Source organism: Diachasma alloeum, unplaced genomic scaffold, assembly GCF_001412515.2.
Source record: "Diachasma alloeum isolate Michigan unplaced genomic scaffold, Dall2.0 Dall_scaffold_01153, whole genome shotgun sequence".
Lineage (NCBI taxonomy): Eukaryota > Metazoa > Arthropoda > Insecta > Hymenoptera > Braconidae > Diachasma > Diachasma alloeum.
The window spans coordinates 25563-45911 of NW_021681263.1; the positions used below are offsets into that span (position 1 = coordinate 25563).

Consider the following 20349-nt stretch of genomic DNA (forward strand, 5'->3'; position numbering starts at 1 on the left):
GGGGGGGGGGGGGGGGGGGGGGGGGTGGGGGGGGGGGGGGGGGCAAGGTCGTTGGGGATGAAGAGTCATGAAGGAAGACGATGGAGAGGGGGGAGTGGGAAGACAGGGGGATGGGACGAACCACAGGGGGCTGGTGGATAAGGGTCCGTGGAACGAACTTGTATCAGATGGCTTTACATTGGCGAAGGAGAAGAAGGTGTAAAGAGGGAAGGGAAGGAAGAAATGGAGGGGATAAATGGTGAGGGGGAAAGAGGAGAGTTATCAGAGAGGAATTGTTGAGTTTGCGAGTTGGAGTTGGTGCCATTAATGTTGTTTGTGAGAATGTGTCTAGCTTTAACATAGAAAATACCGTTTGCGGCTGCATATTGGTGGAGAGTAGGACAGTCGTTGCTCGTCGAAATATGTTGGCTTTTGGAGTTAATGCATTGGGGGGTTTTGGTGATGTTGGGACAGGGATTAGCATTATGGTCATTTTGGGAGAAGTGGTTGCATGTTGGAGAGCTTTGACAGTGCTCCTTTGCATGCCCGAATCGAAGACAGTTGGAGCATCTTTTTACTTGAGATACATAGGGGAGGACTTCGAATCTGATATTGATTATAGAGGGAAACATTAAGGGGTAAGGATTTGGCCTTCAAATTTGATTTGAATGGTAGTAGATTGAGTTAGGTGTCTTTGTCCATTGGTATTTTTGATAAACCGGTTACAGCGAGATACTTAAGTGAACGGGACAGTGCTGATGAGTTCATTTTTGAGATCGTCGATGGAGATATCGAGGGGAACACCCTTGATAAGGTCTTGGCGAGAGAGATTCAATTCAAGAATGTATGCAATGCTATTTTGGGATTTGAGAGATGGGTAGTCCATGACGGCGTTAGCTTGTTTGGGTGATTGGCAAGGGACGATAATGGAAAATCTGATTTTACTTAATTCTCGAGTGGAGCAAACCAGATTTGCATCTTTTAAAATTTTGTAAATGATTTTTGCGAGGTAGATGCAAAGATCCATAAAGATGTTCAGTATTCGGTTGAGCATAGTCAGATTGAAAAAGTACCTCAAAGGTTCTGTTGTTGGATTGGAGGGGATAACGATTTGCACTGAGATGTGTCAGGGATGGATCGACGAATTCGAGTTTGTGCACTTTTTGGGGGGAAGATACTTCTTCGAGAGGATCAGGAAGAGGAGTGTCTTGAGGGAGTGACAATGGGAAGGGATTTGTGCTGTTGTTTGGGGGGTTTAATAAGTGAAACATCTGGATCAGCGTCTTTGTAGTTGCTGTGAAATGTTCTTTTACCAAAGATATTTTTATTAGGGGATTGGTGATCAATTAACATCAGATCTGGACCGGTGAGGTCATGATCTGTTGATGGAGAGGAGACTGAGCATTGTGGTGAAGGGTTAGAGTAATTCTTCAAGGTATTGTATGATGGATTGATGAAGTAAGAAATTGGTATTTGATTGGAGATGCCATGATCGTACTAATCAGCAGGTCTGGCCGCATACAAGAGAGTAGTATTTTCCTGGTTTTCAGTTGAATAGTTTGAGTCTAAAATGAGGGAGGAATCTGTGGGGGATAAGTGTCCTTGAGTTAGATATGAGTTGTTGGTCATGATGGGAGATGGGTGAGACAATTCATCAATTGAGTTGTAATTATCGTTGCTATTGATCGAGTTGTAGAGGTTGTTGATGAGGCCATTGGCCGAATTAGTAGAGAGATATTCATTGTTCTTAGTTTTGAGGCTTTCGCGGCCATTATTAATGACATTATTGGCTTCCGGATAGATGCCGCGTTTGGTTTCAGCATTGCGCCGACGTTTCGCAAACATTGCAGTCTGCATCTTCAGGGCTATGAGCTCCGATTCTGAGCTCCGATGTCTGGGGGTTGTCCTTATATCTTTCGCTGTGATGGTGGGGGAAGGGGAAGGGGGGGGGCAGCCGATCGTATGTTTTTAATTGATCAGCTCGTCAATTAAAAAACCGGGAGGACAGTTTTCCAAATGGGGTTCACTTGATATCCTCTGTCCCTTTTGGGGTTGTTAGGGTTTTTATGGATTTCCAAATATCCTTGAGATTTGGCCAACATTCTGGCTTGGTCGTACTGGATAGTATGTCCAGTGTCCATCCTGTGTTCAGCCTTGGCAGACTGTTCTGAGTGACCGTATTTGGAACACCGCTGGTGTTCCTTGATCCGTGTACTGATCTTCCTCCGGGTTTCTCCAATGTACACTTTCCCGCATGAGCAAAGGATCTCGTACACTCCTGGTGTGCTCAGGGGTGGTTTTGGATCCTTTGCACTCAGCAGCATCTGTCCGATCTTCTTTGGGGGTTGGAAGATCGTTCGGATGTTGTTTTCCGAGTACTTTTCTTATGCGTTCTGTTGTGCCTCTCAGATAGGGGAGGAGGGCCACTTTCGGTCTTTCCTGGTTTTCCTCAGGATCAATCTCCTCTCGGGGAGAAGAGAGCTTGCTCTGTAGCTTATGCTTCACCTTTCGAATTTGATGGATGTTATATCCATTCTTGGTCAGAGCTGTCTCAAGATGTTCAACTTCACTGTCGACGTTGGAGGGTTGGGAAATTGTGAGTGCTCTATACATTAGAGAGCTAATGACAGAGTTCTTTTCAGAGGGGTGATGATGGGAAGTGGCATTCAGATACCCATCTGTGTGAGTTGGTTTGCGATATACTTGGTGGCCTAGAGTGGCATCCTCGTTGCGTCGAACCAGCACATCTAGAAATGGAAGACATCTATCCTGCTCAGTTTCCATANGGAAATTGTGAGTGCTCTATACATTAGAGAGCTAATGACAGAGTTCTTTTCAGAGGGGTGATGATGGGAAGTGGCATTCAGATACCCATCTGTGTGAGTTGGTTTGCGATATACTTGGTGGCCTAGAGTGGCATCCTCGTTGCGTCGAACCAGCACATCTAGAAATGGAAGACATCTATCCTGCTCAGTTTCCATAGTGAACTTGATGCTTGCGTGCTGAGTATTCAAGAACTCCAGGAACTGAGTTAGAGCAGTCTTGCCATGTGACCAGATGACAAAGGTGTCATCCACATACCTGAACCAAACAGTTGGTTTCTGAGACGCTGACTTTAATACTTCGTTCTCAAAATGTTCCATGAATATATTTGCAACAATCGGGGAGATGGGCGAACCCATTGCTGTTCCCAATTTTTGCTCATAGTATTCTCTTTCGAACTGAAAGTATGTAGAAGTCAAGCAGTGTTCAATTAAGGGAACAAATCGGGGGGAAAGGTCTTTGGATTTTTTGATGATTTCTAAGGTTTCTGGGATTGGGACGTTAGTAAAGAGTGATTCTACATCAAAACTCACTAGAATATCATCTGGCGAAGTCCTGAGATTACTCAGTTTATTGACGAAATCCAGTGAGTTCTGAATGTATGAATCACTCAGACCAGTCAACTTTTGGAGTGGTTTCGTGAGAAACTTAGCCAGTTGGTAAGTTGGCGCTCCAATGTTGCTAACAATAGGACTTGGGGGCAACAGCGAAGTTGTGTCCTTTCGCCAACACAGAAACTTGTGCTTCACTGAGCTCGTATTTCCTCAGATTCTTCACAGTGTGAGTGAGAGTTGGGACTTTTTCCCGGGGGATCAGCTTCTTGAACTTACCCTTCTGATTCTGTTCTCATCTCAGCTGTTCGGACTGCTGAACATAAGTAACACGATCTGGTTATAAGTAACACGATTAAGAGTCTCCCACAGCTGAAACTCTAACGTCTGAGCCAGGAGAAGGTGAAGATCGAGAAGCTGTCTGGAAAGATGGGCCAAGTTCTTCTTAACCGCTGTTATTCTTTCCTTGATCAGTCTCAGCGAAGCTTGGCGGAGGATGGCATTTGCCTGCTTCGAGGGAACAGGGTTCCTCAGACGGAGGAATTTTGGTACCACTTGACGGTCACGGCACCTTTTCGAAAAGGTCAGGGAGCACAGTTGGACGTGCAAGGACTTCCTAAGTTTGGTGCATAAATTCACCGACCCAAGAATAGCCTCTCCGTGGAGGCGTTTAATCTTAGTTTTGAGGCTTTCGCGGCCATTATTAATGACATTATTGGCTTCCGGATGGATGCCGCGTTTGGTTTCAGCATTGCGCCGACTTTTCACAAACATTGCAGTCTGCATCTTCAGGGCTATGAGCTCCGATTCTGAGCTCTGATGTCTGGGGGTTGTCCTTATATGTCTTCCTCTGTGATGGCGGGGGAAGGAGAAGGGGGGTCAGCCAATCATATGTTTTTAATTGATCAGCTGGAGGTTAGGCTGGTACGTGGCACAGCCACCCTAGGCGTTCTGCGACACAGAGGTTAGGATGCCTTGGTGGTGACTTGGTTCTCGAAATTTTCCCTCGTAGATAAATTAGATGACGGCTTGCAGCTTCTAATCATGAAAGCGCGACCACTCTGATGACTGGGGAAACTGAAACTTTATTGGAATACTGGGATATTGAAAAATTTGCGGAATATAAAAGGCAAGTTGCGCATGGTCGACGAGTCACCACTCACGGTTCACACCGAATTCTCGACAACAGTCGACAATACTCAAAACTCCAGGGATAACTGAGCTCCTTCCCAACCAAATATAATTTTTACCGCCATTTTCCTCCTTTTGCTTTTTTAACATTTTTTGCGTGTATAGTTTTGACAGTGAAATTGCATTTAAAAAACAAGATGATGAGAAAGAAAGTTGAAAAAGCCAAAAACCATATTCAGATAGGGCACAATCGACGTCCACCTTCATTTTTGGGGGCAAAAAAAAAATTATAAACTCCCAAAGAGATAGAATGTCACAAGCCGGGGTTGATTTGTCCTTACACCCAGAAAAATGTTTTTTTTTTCAAATCAAAAAAGTTTTTATTTGAATTGTTTTATTTATTTTAAGAATATTTTTGTTACAAATGAATAAATTTGTTTACATGTTCCAGAAAAAGAATTTAATTATAGCAAACAAACAATTTATTGATTTAAAATGAAGAGTTGTCTTATCTTGAGAAAATCACATTTTCGTATATATTGTGAAAAAAAAATCCAAATTGTCTTTCAACAATATTGGTGGGCTATGTGGAGAAAGGTCGTATTGACCATTTTGGGTGTTGCAAGCCAACTAAGTGGGAGAAAATCATCTTTTCCTCGTTTTCGATCAATTTTTATGCGGAATTTTCAATCATCAATCATTAAATGATTTTTATTAATATGTGTGTAAAGTTATCAATCGGAGCAATAATTGTTTTTTTTGTTCTGTATAATAGTCGAAATGTTAAAAAATGAATTCAAATTATAAACATGAAATTATAAAAAAAAATATTGACATTGAATTGTTATTAAATTATCGATGTTTTACAATTGGTCATTGAAAGAAAAAGTCGGCTTTACAGTACATTAATTATTGACGCGTCGATAAAAATGTTAAATTGAGTTGAATTATGTTGTCTAGTAGAAAGCAAAAAAAATGAAAATTGGAAAGTTGTTGAGAAAATAATAACTGAAAAGGCAATAATGTAAATGAAATGAGTTGATAAATTAAGTTGTTAAATTGAGTTGGATTACGTTATCTTTTAAACAGCAAACAAAAAAAATAAAAGCACAAATTTAAAAAATTTGGTCAATTATTGAAAATGCAATAATTTAAATTACTTCCTCCCTTTGAATGGGGAAGTTAATGAAATCCTTTGATATGTTGCAGTTGAAAAGTCGCCTAGTTGAAGACGTGCTACCAGAAATAAAGTTATACAGTTTTATATGAGTGTTCGAAAACTGGTTTTACCTGTCCGAAAACTAGATCGTTGACGGTACGCCATGTTTTCTATTTTTCCTTTTTTTTTATTCATCGATTCTCTGAATTAAAGTAAGACCGCGGTGAAATTTTCGTTACAGCTAGGCGCTTGTTAACAGTCTGTTGGTCGCGCTATGAGCGTCGCGCCGCACTTTTTCCGATTTTTTAAATTACATGCCAGTAAAGCCTTAGAAAAATTTGAAAAAATTTAACCTCATTTTGAAGTAGTTGGATTTTCAAATTATCATTCCGAAATTCGAGGCCGTGTGCCGTGTATAAGACGAATTTTTAGAAAACCATGGCATCTTTGAGCTTAAATATATAATTAAGGGTAACACTGAACATGAAAAATCTCACGGTATTTCTTCAACTATACAATCTAGATCACTCGGAATTTTTCTCAGATTTTTCCTAGATCTTTCAAATTTATCATTATGGCGATTTATGCTGGTGCGGCGCAGCGCTTACGGCGCCACCAATGGCGTTCGTAACTTTTACGCGACCAACGGAGTGTTAAGCGAATTTTTGTACATAATGGGATATGTTGAAAAATCTGAAAAATCATTACAACAATCGATTTTGCCCCGGGAATCAATGAAAGGCAATGTTTTTCCTTTTCAGCTTTCAAATTTTTTGGGTGTTTAAATTTTTATCTGATTGGAATTTTTTTTATCCTTCAAAATGTTTATTAAACTCCAAAGAAGAAAGGTATGCTTCCGTTTTACGATCCATCGGTTATGATACGTAATGTAATTTTAAAAAATTAAGATTTAGAACGTTTTTTATTTTTGTCGGTGTCTAGGAATTGGAAAAAAACGGTATTCAAAACACTTCAATTCTTGCGGAATCACCAACGCTTTTTTCAAAAAATCCGTCAGTCTGGTAAAGCGCCAACGGCCGTGTTGGGGTTCTCAAGTCACTTGAGTCAAGTGCGACGAACAGGAGATGGGGGTAACAATAAGGGGCCTTAAATGGGTCATAAAGCCATTAGGGACCCAGGTATACTTTACAACCTTTTAATATATTCAATTAGGACATCTGTAACTGTGGCTATCGGGGATCCTTCATCATCTTCCCCAATTAGATTTCAAATCTAATAGCGAGGTCGAACCCTCGTGACAAAAGTACGAGAGAATTCAGGGAGTATCTAGAAATTTCGATAGAATTCAACGAATTTTTAGAAATTTCTAGAGACTTCAAGAAGTTTCTAGAAAACTCAAAGGAATTCAAGAAGTTTCTAGGAATTCCGAGATAATCGAGAAGTTTCTCGCAATTTTGAGGGAATTCAAGGAGTCTCCAGAAATTTCACAGGAATTTGAGAGGTTTCAAAAAATTTGAAGCGAATTTCAGAAGAAAAATCCAATCTCTTCAATTCCTGATTATGTTATAGGAATACATGAGAATGAGCGATAATATAAATTTTATGGAAATTGTAAAGCTCATGATTTTTATTTTTATTCCGAACCTGTGTAAACCACCAAAGAATGAATTAAAAAATAAGATGCAGAAAAAACAGTTACCTGGGCAACGCCGGGCACACCAGCTTATTGAATTATAAAATGATTCTCATTGATTTAAAAAATTTAATCATATTGAACACACTCTAATAAATTTGCAAGGTTTGTCGTTGCATGTTGTTATGGTATCGGATCATGGAATCAATTATAAACAATATTAATATGTTATAAATATTCGCATTCGGAAAATTTTCCTAACAGTACACATCGACGGACTTTGCTAAGATCAATCTGCGATAATTACTCGTATTTTTTCATTTCAGCTTCAGCCACTAATATCGATGGGGCCATCACCAGGGAAGCAATATGATCCACTCAAGGAATTAGATGCGATAGAACCAATGAATGTAAAAAAGCCTATAGAGGGTAAAAAAGTGGAGAAACTGAGTGAGAAGAAAAGTTCTGCCGTGAGCAGTGGTTCATGGTTCGGTGGTCTCTTTAGTAAACTTACTCCAAAACCGAAAAATCAGATGATATTGCCAGATGATAGTAATCCAACAGTAAGTTTTCTCTACTGTTTTTCATTCAATGTAATAATAGATGTGGATATGAATCACTTGTTTTTTAATTTTCATTAATTTTATGTACTTTTTGATCCAAGATTGTATGGGACCCAGTAGCTAAAAAATGGACAAACAAAGATGAGACTAGCGAGTCTGGTTCCTCAAGTCTTGCTCCACCACCAAAAGCTGCGGACATGAGTCTCCATCAATCACGAGTAGAATCCCCTAACCCTTTACCTCCTCAACCAGCTCTTAATCTACTTAACAGGGAAGAAGTTACAACTCCAAATAACTCTAAAATAATGAATCGAAGTAATATGTTTAAACTGCAGAAGGGCAGGGGGATGCGAGCCAATTATATCGATGTAATGAATCCTAATGCATCCAAGGGGAATATTCCTTCGATTCCTACTCCAGCTAACTCGCCACTTATGCCAATGGCTGCGTCATCACCACAAATGTTCATTCCTGCTCCTGGTAAAAACTTGACTGCAATCATCAATTGATTGAAAAAAATTTGCATTCTATATTAAATTTTTTTTATTGATATTGAAATTTTGTTTCAGTCAACGATCCTGACGCCCCTTTGAATTTCTTGACACCAACTCAAGCTTCAATTCCATCTCAGGAAAATAATTCTCACGTGGTAAGTTTACAATAGATTCTATTATTCTCAAATTAACCCTAGTTTGGTCAACATGTAAGCACACTTGCGATTTGGTCACCTCCGCGGAGATTGGCTGCCGTATTATTTTGGCTCGAACGTTGCCGAATTTACCGTACACTGCCTGGGCGCATTTAGTGAGTGTCCGGCAACGTTGCACAATGGGTAGTTTCGTTGAATATAGGAAAAAATTATTCGTCTCTTCGAGATAATTTGTTTCCTTGAGGAATTCTGTATATAAATAATTTTAAAAAATGATTATAATTTTCTAGACACTTGAATTGACGAATTCATTTTTTTTACAATTTTTCTGCTCTGCCAGTCAATGGTAAGAAAACGAAAACGACATTCTGCGCCGATTCCCTTCTATGGTGACCAAACTAGGGTTAACCCTACAAGTTACAATGTATGTAACTGTTACACACATTGTAGAGCGGTGAGGCAATTTAACAGTGATCATTTTCGTGCTATCCCGTTCTCAATAGTGTGGTGTAAGGGTTTGTTCATGTTCCTTTTCCCCTAAAGGTCCGTTTTGCAAACGGAGCTTTAGCTAATGGTCCATTGAAATAACACATGGAGCGCTCTGGCGAAACGGATGATTGGGCAAATGGACCGTTTGTTAAACGGGCCTTTAGAGCAAAAGGTACATGAACAAACCGGCCTTAAATCGGTCAAGTTGCTGTCATGGGGTTCCTGTGAATAGAAGCGGGGATGTTTTTGCGTGCATGATTTTCGATATTCCATTATTTTAGCTTTTCTTTGTTCTTATACATATTCTCATGCTTCTTTCCTATTGCTCAATGTTACTACCTGACATATATATTACTACAGGTATAGTGTTAATTTGGTGGTATAATCTAACCAAAACTTCTTTTTTTTATACACCTACACGGAAAGTGCACTTTCCGCCCACGCTCCCAGAGAACCAAATGTGGCATTTCACGCTATTTCAACGAGTGAACATTAAAAAAAACATTTTTAATGAGAATAGGGGTTATTGAAAGATGGCCCACAAATATTATTCACCGTTGAAAAAACTTCGAAATTATTTTTAACTTCCTGACCCATAAGTGGATTTTCCATGATTTATCGGCGTTTCAGACCCTTAGAATCATTCTGACTCGTTTTTGAAGCCGTGTATGCGCGTGTGTGTGCGTGTGGGCGCGTGTATACGTGCGTGTGTGTGGGTGTATGTGTGTATCATTTAAAAAATTATTTGAAAAATTATTGAAAAAATTATTTTAAAAATTGTTTTTTTTTAATTCAACCATTTTGCCGCGAGTAATGAGAGTATTTGAGTTTTTTATACGATCAATGGATCTACATGTTATTAACTTCCCACCCCCAAGGGAGGAAGTTATTGTAATTACCCCGAAAATCAAAAGTGGAATTTTCATGATTTGTCGCCGTTTCATGACTCCTACAATCATTGGATTAGATTAGAATCATTCGATTTTGATTGAATACTGAGCAGAATCATCTGAACGGTTCTCGCGTTATCCGCATGGAAATTAAAAAAAAAAAATTTCCATTTCAAAAAGTTTTTTCTAACCAGACGGGCGTGCGTTATGGCGGTTGCATGAGATCAATATGTCTTTTTGTTTGCGAATGGAAGCATTGCAATCGTTCAATTTCTACTTTTGCTAATTTTGCTTGGAAATGATGTAGAATGGTCTGAAACGAAAAAATACGAAGTTTAAGCACCTCGTGTGTGTAAATGGTCATCGGGTGGTCACTTTTTCGTAAATTGAATGAATAAATGGCTAAAACACTTCCAAAAAAATTGTCAGATTTTTGGCAGATATTTGGTATTGAATTGGACTAACTCTGTGTAAAATTTCAGCCCCATCGGTCCATTAGTTTTTGAGAAAAAGCAATTTGTTTTTTTTTGGTTTTCGTGAATATCTCAAAAACTATGCAACCGATTTCAATATTTTTTTTTCAAAATGTTCGTCTCGATGTCTTCTATCTCAATCAATCAAAATATGTATACCCGTCCACACAAAGTTTTCGAAATATTTAAATTTTGCAGTTTTTTTGTTTAAAATCCTGTGTACGGTCTCTCACTTTCGCAAAAATCGAGATATCAACTTGAAATTTGGCATGGAGTTATCTCTTATCATTGTGATGTTTTGTATTGAACCTGGGCTGAATCCGATGAGTAGTTCCTGAAATATTCAATTTTGTATGTAAATATATTTTATGCAATATCTCAAAAATTATCCAACCGATTTCAATATTTTTTTTCTCAAAATGTTCGTCTCGATTTCTTCTATCTGAAATATCAATTAAAATATCGTTAAATATCGTAATTATTTCAATTAAAATATTGTTATACAAAAATCGAAACCAAGCTGAATTTACAATAAACATTATGAAATTCGATTTTTTAGTAAAAAAAAACTCACATATGTTAATGAAAACTAGCCTCAATCTAATAATTCAGGGGTAAATTTCAAGGTAATTTAATATATTTTCACCTGAGCATAAAATATCTCTACAGATTTGAACAGAAACCGAGCAAATCTCGTCATTGAGAGGAAAACCATGAACATTTTCGAAACGTGACATTCGAAAATCACTGCATTATCGCAGAGAACAACTGATCTGGTGGATGGAATAAATGAAATGGGGTATCAATTTGAAGATCTCCATGAAACGTTCAAACTGACATATGATTTATCCTCGCAGGCCATATCTAAAGCCTTGATGAATGGCAAAAACTAATTCTCGGCGCGTGACATAACGTAAAAAGTGGAAACAAATTGCTCGTGTGTTACATATAGCACAGTTATTTTTGCTAATAAATGAGCAATATGCTTCCGAATGATTATTTTGCATATCATTTCCGTCTATCATGTATAATTAATTGTTTATTTTGTTTGATTGAATTGCATACGATTTCTTTTTATCTAATTTTGTCCAATTTTCAACTTAGTGAATCTTATTATTATCATCATTGTTATTATCCTTTTCATCTATACAACCGAAATTTACTCCAAAATTATTCCAACCGTTTCCATTCGTCTTCAAAAAACTCCAACTTCTTCACCCATTGACAGTCATAGCAGCAACTCAAATAATAATAAATAAAGGAAAGAATCCAAAGGAAAAATATGAAAAACAAAGTTTTCTTCATTAGGGCATTAATTTATTCTGCAGACAAACCAACAATATTTTTACCATGAAACATTACCACAAACCAATTCTACTTAATAATCTATTGCAGTATAAAAGAATCATGAAAATTACATCACATACCTAATAATGAACCCATTAGTTATTCATAGGTTTTGACAAAAATGTCGTTAAAAATGTCGAATTTCCAATTTTCTTCCAATCATTAACTGAATTAACTGTGAGTTCCCCATATTTTTTAATAAAAAACATTTCCAAGATGTCAAGCATAAAACCACTAGTTCCTAAAATTGAAGAGCTTTTAGATATATCGAAACTCGCTTGATAGAGTTATTTTCATCAATCGAAGACTTTCAAACTCCACCCTGGACCTCCCTTCAGTTGTCGCATAATGAGGGAATCCCCACAGTTTGTGGATTTTTTCTTTTCATACAAAAACTTCGTGAATGAAACACACATAAAAATTTATATTCCTACTTTCAAATATATGGAATACATCAACTTTTTTTTTCGGTCCAGACATACACCAATGAATTACTAAAATCTTATGAAAATTCGAGTCACAAAAAATCCCCATCTTTGACCTGAATATTTCATAATGTTGCACTTTTTCAAATCGAGTTCTAGGATTATCTGACAACTATTTCGCTTCCATACCCCCATTTTCCATTCATTGACTGTTCAAAATTATCTGTGAACGTGGAATTAGTATAATTCGTCACTAAGCCGAAAAAAATTGATCTGGCGAATATTAGTTTGCAGCCCGAGCCGAAGGCGAATCGCGTGTTCTTAATTTTCACACCTTTTCCAAATCACTTTTCCGAAGGCGGATCACGTGTTCTTAATTTTCACACCTTTTCCAAATCTTTTTTCCCCAATCCGCCTAAATTTTTAGCATCAATCTCAAACAAACCTTTTTTGCAGATTTCATTCTTTCCTACAAGAAAAGTCTTCACCAAGAAATCGATATTTTGCTTCAGTTTTGAGATGTTGTAAAAAAAATAATTGACAACTGAATCAGGAGATAATTCGTTAATGAATATCTCTGACTATATGGTAGATGGAAAAAATTTTATAAGAGCTTTTTTGTAGATCTCATTCTGCTGTATAAAAGAGAGTTATTTGAGTTGAGGATCTAATTTTAGGGTGGATGTGGGAGGTGTTGTTTCAGGATAGGCTGGAAATTAATCAAAGTGCTGAATTCTAAAAACTTCACTATATTTAGTGGAATCGAACCACTTCGTTAATCGTTATATTTACACTTTGGTTTCAACTAGTTTGTTGAATATCTCAAAATATTAATACAGAGGTTGATGTACTGAATTGTTGAACAATTTTAAATGTCTTTGACAATTGTCTCTGATAATTCACTGAATTTGAGAAGGTGATGTAGTTTCACGTGATGCTACAATTTAATACCCGTGCGATCTTCTCAATAGCTAGATTTCAACTACTTTTCGGGGGTTTCGCGATCCCCTGACCGCTCAACCGAAGATTCCCGACGATGCTCGAGGATTGTCGATTGTCGAGAAATATTAATTTATTAAATATTTATTAAATGATTTATTAAATTACTCATTATATATATACATATATATGTATATATTGTAACGTGTTATTTTTGTCTTTCGACCGTTCTGCGGTTTCATTTAAACATCCAGACGAGAAGTCACTGCAAAAGCGAAGCGAGAGTCAAAATCTAGATTTTTGTTCGACTATTTATTGAGTATCTTTTTGGTTTGTATTGAATCATTCCACTCCACCGTTCATCGGAGCACATCGGGGGATCTGGATGAGCCTGAACGAGGACTGGGATGAGATGCAAGAATTTAGATGCTGAAATTGGGTCTCGGAGCAACGGTTCTACAGAGTCTGGGGTGGATCTGGAGTTTGAATACCCCGCCGGTTGAGGAGTACGCAGGTTGGCCGTGTCCCGGCGCCAGCTACTGGAGCCAGAATTGGAGAGCTCGAGCACCGAATGAATCTAGGCGAAAATAATATTTTCGGTCCATTGTTGAAGGANCATTACCGAACAGTGTAGGAATTATCGACGTGATTTGGAATTACAGCGTCTTTGTCGATGCTTGATTTCCGTATTTTTGTATCGTGTAGCCGTGACCTTGCGTTAGGCAGATTCACCGGCTTTGGTAATTGTTATTAGTATTTTTCGTGGTAATCCGAATTGCGTCGTTTGAGAATCAGACTACAATTTTGAATTATTTTTCTCGCAACAGTTTTCGTTGTTCTTCTTATCGATTCCTTTGTCATGACATTCGACCTTGCAGTAACCCGGTTAGTTACTTTATTTTATTTTTTGACTTCTTGATAGCTTTTCCCATTTATTGACTTTCTTTACATTATCTTTGACTAGCATTTTATTAATTGACGGATGACGTTGAGGGAATTGATTTTATATCGAGTCATTAGATCGGTGTATGAATTTTGTGATTTCCTGATTGTGATTTAGAGCATAACGGAAAGAGAAATAATTTGAAAATAACGGGGTTTAATTAATTAGATAACTGATTTACTTTTTGATACTGGAATTTTCTAGAAATTGATTAAATAATATTTCTCCCCGAAAGTCTGAATCTTCTTATCATTTATTAGTAATAAGGAACCCAGTCATTTCAGGGTAATTTTTATTGAGAGCGGATTTTGTGGAACCCAGCCGCCTCCGCGGTTGATCTGAGCTGTCGGCGATCGCTCTCTCTTCGTTGTTTGTTTTATCGGTCGTTTGATTTCGTCTTCGATTTTGGTGAACGTTTCAGACATTCTGGCGCCCAACTTTTGGTTTGTCGTTTGGGTCGCTGAGGGCTGAGTATCTATTATCTCCCGCAGAGGTAAGAAATACGTCACAATATATATATATATATATATATATATATATATATATATATATATATATTGTGACCGTTTTCTAGATTCTATAATACTAATTCCTGAAAAAAGGATTAGGGCGAGTCAAGAAAAGGGACAAATAAGGGATAATTTGAGAATAATAATCTATATTCTTTTCTAAATACAATTATGATCGTCAAAAGACGTAAATAAGGCCTTTACTGAGACCTAGGGAGTGGGGGAGGCCAGGCAACTTTTGTACACGTAAAAAGGGAGTGACTCTAATGCGGGAAAAAGGGGAGAAGCTAGTCGTGTCGAGGGAATGCGACTAATTATAAAAATAATAACTGAAGGTGAAGAACCAAAAGAGTGTAGGCTCACCGTTGGGGGGTATGAATGGTAATATTGTGGGGACAAGAGGGAAAATGAGGGGGGTAACTCGTACTCACGATGGGACTTCACTCTGGCGAACACGCGGAATTCCACCGGTGCCTTGCACTCCTTCAAAATACCAGGGCGTTTTCCTGGAGAGCCTCCTTTCCACCTCGGGGTTTCCTGGGCACCAATACTAGAGCTGGGATGAGCTCGATGTATCAAAAGTCCTCTTTTTATCCGCCAAATAACTTCCGGGCGAATTTTACTGTATTCACTATTACTACTTTCGGGGCACGTGGCGACTCACGGGGCAGCTAATGCACGAGTGACGGTCTCTTCTTTTCCTTCGCGATTCGTGGGGGTTCGTCAGGTGTCGATGTCCTTCGGTTTTTAATTCGGGAGCAACCGGGGCCAATTTGCACGGTTGAGTGGTCACGATGACCACAATCCAGGGATGTCTCACAAGGGATTATTGCAGGTGTTGAATATTCGGGGGTCCAGTATGGGAAATTTCCCGGGGGCGATGGCTTCTCCAATTGATCGGGTGGGGCCGGAACTGATGTCTTCCTTCGGGTGATGTCTTCGTGATGTCCTGGGGCGGGGGTAGAGGGGAGATGAGGGGAAAAGCGAGGGAAGAGGTAACCAACGGTGGCGAGAATTTGCGGTTTTAGGGGGCAGTGTGTGTTGGGGAAAAATATGTATAAAAATAATAAAAATTAAATAATGTGCCTCGTCACAATATATATATATATATATATATATATATATATATATATAATGAGTAGTTTAATAAATTATTTGATAAATTAAGATTTCTCGAAACTCTCGTATATGACTTTCTGTGGTTAGTTTCTTGCTACTGGAATTACTTTTTCTATATTTCATTTTAAACTACACTTTATAAAGTAAATAAAAACAGCATGTCAAAAAGAAGAAATTAAAATTTTTGAATTCTTCCGTGCTCTTTCCCTTTCCAGTAGTGTTACCCCTTTGTGCTGGGTCGAATAGACTGAGTCAAGCAGAGGGGATGGGCCTTTATGATCCGGGTCGTAATGGTCCATCGCCCGATACAATCCGTTCTATTCAGTCCATTGAAACACATTAATTGAGGTCGGGAGCACGACTTGCTCCGAGAGCAGACTTTGCCTGGCCCTGAGTTAAACGGTCGGTCCTACCGACAATCCTCGAGCACCATCGGGAATGTTCGGTTGAGCGGGGACAACCGAAGATTCCCGATGCGGGGATATTTTGAGACATCCAACAAACTAGTTGAAACCAAAGTGTAAATATAACGATTAACGTAGTGGTTCGATTCCATTAAATATAGTGAAATTTTTGGAATTCAGCACTTTGATTAATTTCCAGCCTATCCTGAAACAACACCTCCCACATCCACCCTCAAATTAGATCCTCAACTCAAACAACTCTCTTTTATACAGCATAATGAGATCTACAAAAAAGCTCTTATAAAAGTTTTTCCATCTACTATATAGTCAGAGATATTCATTAACGAATTATCTCCTGATTCAGTTGTCAATTATTTTTTTTACATCTCAAAACTCAAGCAAAATATCGATTTCTTGATGAAGACTTTTCTTGTAGGAAAGAATGAGATCTACAAAAAAGGTTTGTTTGAGATTGATGCTAAAAATTTAGGCGAGTTGGGGAAAAGTGATTTGGAAAAGGTGTGAAAATTAAGAACACCCGATTTACTAAGAACCGACTGATGTATTTTATTTGTGGTGTAAACCACGCGTCTAGTAATTTTATAAGGGTACACTGTTCGTTGAATTGTCTCAATTTAATTCGATAATTGTCTCTACACTGTACTTAATAATTCCCTTGATAAATCACTTGATTATAGTCTCAAAATGATTGATGATTGACTGGAAATTAATAGATGATTGATTCGACGATAGAGATGCTACGAGGAGCGTTAACTCGGTATCTCACGGTGATGTACTCGGTGATGTACTCGATAGAGCGATTGCGACAATATTGACTGTACAGAGATTGAGACGATGCGATACTGAACTCGATGGGTGATTTACTTCGTGATCTGACCGTGAACCCAAAGGGTCCCAAGGTCGTTCGAGAATTTTCGTTGAGCCCGATGCCATTAGATAGGAAACTATTGTTGTTTTAAACAAGGTTATTACAAAAATCTCTCTATCTTTTTTTATTCCGAGATATTGTCCTAAAAATAAGTTTCGGATTTCAGTGACACAAGAAAAATTTTTTGAATAAGTGACACAAGAAGGCAACATTTTATTTTTCTCTGCATTTTACCTCTAAGTTTGTGACCAAAAATATATAAATATTTTTGTTAAGAATTTCACTGAACTTTCTAACGAAAAAAAAACAAGCAGGGTAGAACTCCTATTCGGCAGAAGCCATGTGACTGTTTCTGCATGTGTTATTAGTCTTTTTTTCTACCAATTCCATTGGTAATAAGCTTCCGAATGGATTCGTAACAATTGCAATTTCAAAAATGAGAATTGGCAATTCCCATTCAACTCCCCGCCTTTATCTGATAAATGCTATCTTTAACAAATTAATGAATATTCCATTTTTATTCTCCATTCTTTTTTTATTTATTAATTTTTTTTTATTCTCACGTTTTTGGAATGTTTTCTCAATGTTTCTTCAATAGTATCAATCATAAAGGGTAGTTGAGATTAATTAGCATTGCGAAAACCCGTTATTATTCTTTTGTCTTTAATCCTACTCCGCGAACGCGTTACGCCTTTTTATATTTCATTTTATCATCTTTTTCGCAATAAAATCTTTAATAAACATTCAGTTATTATGAAACCGACTAATATTTTAAAAATATGATATAAAATAGAAATTACCATAATTTAATGTTCAATGACTTTTTTAATAATCCAGACGCAAAAATCATCGATAAAATGACGTTGTGTCATTTTTTAGAAAAAATGATTTTTAGATAAATTGCTCTATGCCATGATGTACTAAATCGACCGACTCAAAATTTTGTACAGAAGTGAGACCCGATAATACTGATTCGTAGCCAAAATTTTATGGGGTTCATTCCAACTTTTATGCGGATTACGGGACGTCAAATTCACTGTAAGATAACAAAAATTGAAAAACGTGAATATCTCGGAAACTTTGTATGGACGGTTATGCATATTTTAATTGATCTTGATAGGTGGCAACAAGACGAGTATTTTGAAAAAAAAAAACAAATTGAAAAGTTGAATATGTTCTAAACCACTCCTTCGATTTCGCCTACTCACGAACTCATCCTGTAAAATCATAAGAGCTACAATCTCACCAAATTTCAATATTCTATCTCAATTTTTTCGAACGCTATCGTTTATACACCAATTTTATAATAACAATGAAAAATGCCAATTATCATCAAACTGTCCCTAGTTTCGTAGGGATTTTATGACTTGATTTGATAGATATTATCACAAGAAATAGTTTGACGTCAAAAAAATTCAATTAGATCACGTAGTTTTTGAGATATTGAGGAAAAACGATTTTTGAGAAATTGCTGTATCTCAAAAACTATTTGGCCGATTGGGCTGAAACTGCGCCCAGAGTTGCTCCCAAATGATAGCAATTATGTGACAAAATTTCAGATTTATAGCTGCAATTTTACTTGTGTATTTGTTGAGATTTATAAAAAATTTCCGAAAAATCTTCACACATACGGACATATATACACACTTTTTTTAAAAACATATCTCCACATTTCATAACATTCCACATCATTTCCAAGCAAAATTAGAAGATCGTACAAATGACCGACCACAAAGCTTCCATTCGGAGGCAAAATTACAAAAAAGGTTGGAGAACGACCCCAAATGACCATTAAAAACTTTCTTTTTGAGGTTTCCATGTCAAAATACATAGGTACATAAAAAACTTTTTTTTTTCTCAAAACGCTGAGAAAAATTCCGATAAATTCTATGAGTTCAAATTTTTGTTGTTGTTCTTAGTGGCTGGTAACTAAAATTGAAAAAAAGTTTTCATATGATAACAAGTGGAAAATCTTTCGTTATTTTTATTTTTCATTTTTTAATTAACTTGTAAAAAAATCATGCATATATTCTTGGAACTCCTTGGCCACCTTGTTGAATTAATTACGGTATCATCGACTTGGATCCAATCAGTTTTTTTAAATCGCAATAAACTTCTATAGTGAGTATCATCATCTTTCTCTCCTCCACGAAATATCGCACTAATGACTTTGTATTTTTTACCACATCCCTGGCAACTTAGTATCCTGGCTGTTACGAGGATGTTACGAGGATGTAGCGAGGATGTTATTTTAATGTGAAAAAGGCCGAAAATGACATAAATACGGATCCGAAAATGGTTAAAAAGTTGAAAGATGATCGATTTGTATCAATTAATACAGTTTATTGTGTTATTTTCTAATAATTAGCAGAAATCGGTGAAAGGGTAATTATGCCAATACAATTCCCGATTAACGAATGCCGCGAGATAGCGTTAGGGTTAAATGACCACCCTGGTTGGCCGGGTTAACAGCACTGCGATTGCTGCCGCAGCAGTCGCAGGCCAGCCGTCTGAAAAAATGTTGATATTTCAAATTATTCAATGCTGATGACTGTCAGGGTGGAAAGTAGACGCATTTATCCGGAGGGATGAAAATTGAGGGGGCGAGGAGGAGGGGTCTGAGATTACATTTTTATAAAATTTACACCTCCGAGCACATGCACTGATTTTTTATAATTTTTTAAACAATGAATTTCGGGGAACATACATGAGTATGTGTTTTCTCCGGGGGGTTGAAGACACCCGCATGGATCCGGGGGGTAAATTTTATAACAATGTAAAATCTAAACCCTCCCCCTCATTCTCCTGAATTTTCATCCCTTCGGATATATGCGGGTGTCTTCAACCCCCCCAGAAAAACCCAGTCTCATACATTTTCTTCGAAATTCATTGTTCGAAAAATTAAAAAAAATCAGCGCATGTTTCCGGAGGGGTAAATTTTATAAAAATGTAATATCAGACGCCTCCCCCCCACCCCCCTAAATTTTCACCCCTCCGGATCCATGGGGCTGTCTTCAACTCCCCGGAGAAACAGCATGATCATGTATTTTCCCCGAAATTAATTTTTTTTTAGATTATAAAAAATCAGCGCATGTTTCCGGAGGGGTGAATTTTATAACAATGTAGTCTCAGACCCCTCCCCTTCATCCCCGTAAATGTTCACTCCTCCGGATACATGGGGCTGTCTTCAATCCCCCGGAGAAACCGCATGATCATGTTTTTTCCCCGAAATTAATTTTTTTTTTATTATAAAAAATCAACGCATGATTCCGGAGGGGTAAATTTTATAACAATGTAGTCTCAGATCCCTCCCCCCCACCCCCGTAAATTTTCATCCCTCTGGATACATGCGGCTGTCTTCAACCCCCCGGAGAAACCGCATGATCATGTATTTTCCCCGAAATTCTTTTTTTTTAATTATAAAAAATCACCGCATGTTTCCGAAGGGATAAATTTTATAAAAATCTAATCTC

General features: G+C 37.7%; 1 protein-coding gene across 1 annotated transcript in view; it reads left to right on the forward strand.

The window, feature by feature from the left end:
- Positions 1-20349, forward strand: part of LOC107045978 (protein transport protein Sec16A-like) — an 81157-nt gene that overhangs the window by 24044 nt on the left and 36764 nt on the right. The window contains exons 2-4 of the mRNA XM_015268405.1: positions 7564-7800; positions 7902-8280; positions 8370-8449. Of these exons, the coding sequence (XP_015123891.1) occupies positions 7582-7800; positions 7902-8280; positions 8370-8449 (678 nt within the window). The 5' untranslated portion in view covers positions 7564-7581. The remainder of the gene's footprint in view (positions 1-7563; positions 7801-7901; positions 8281-8369; positions 8450-20349) is intronic.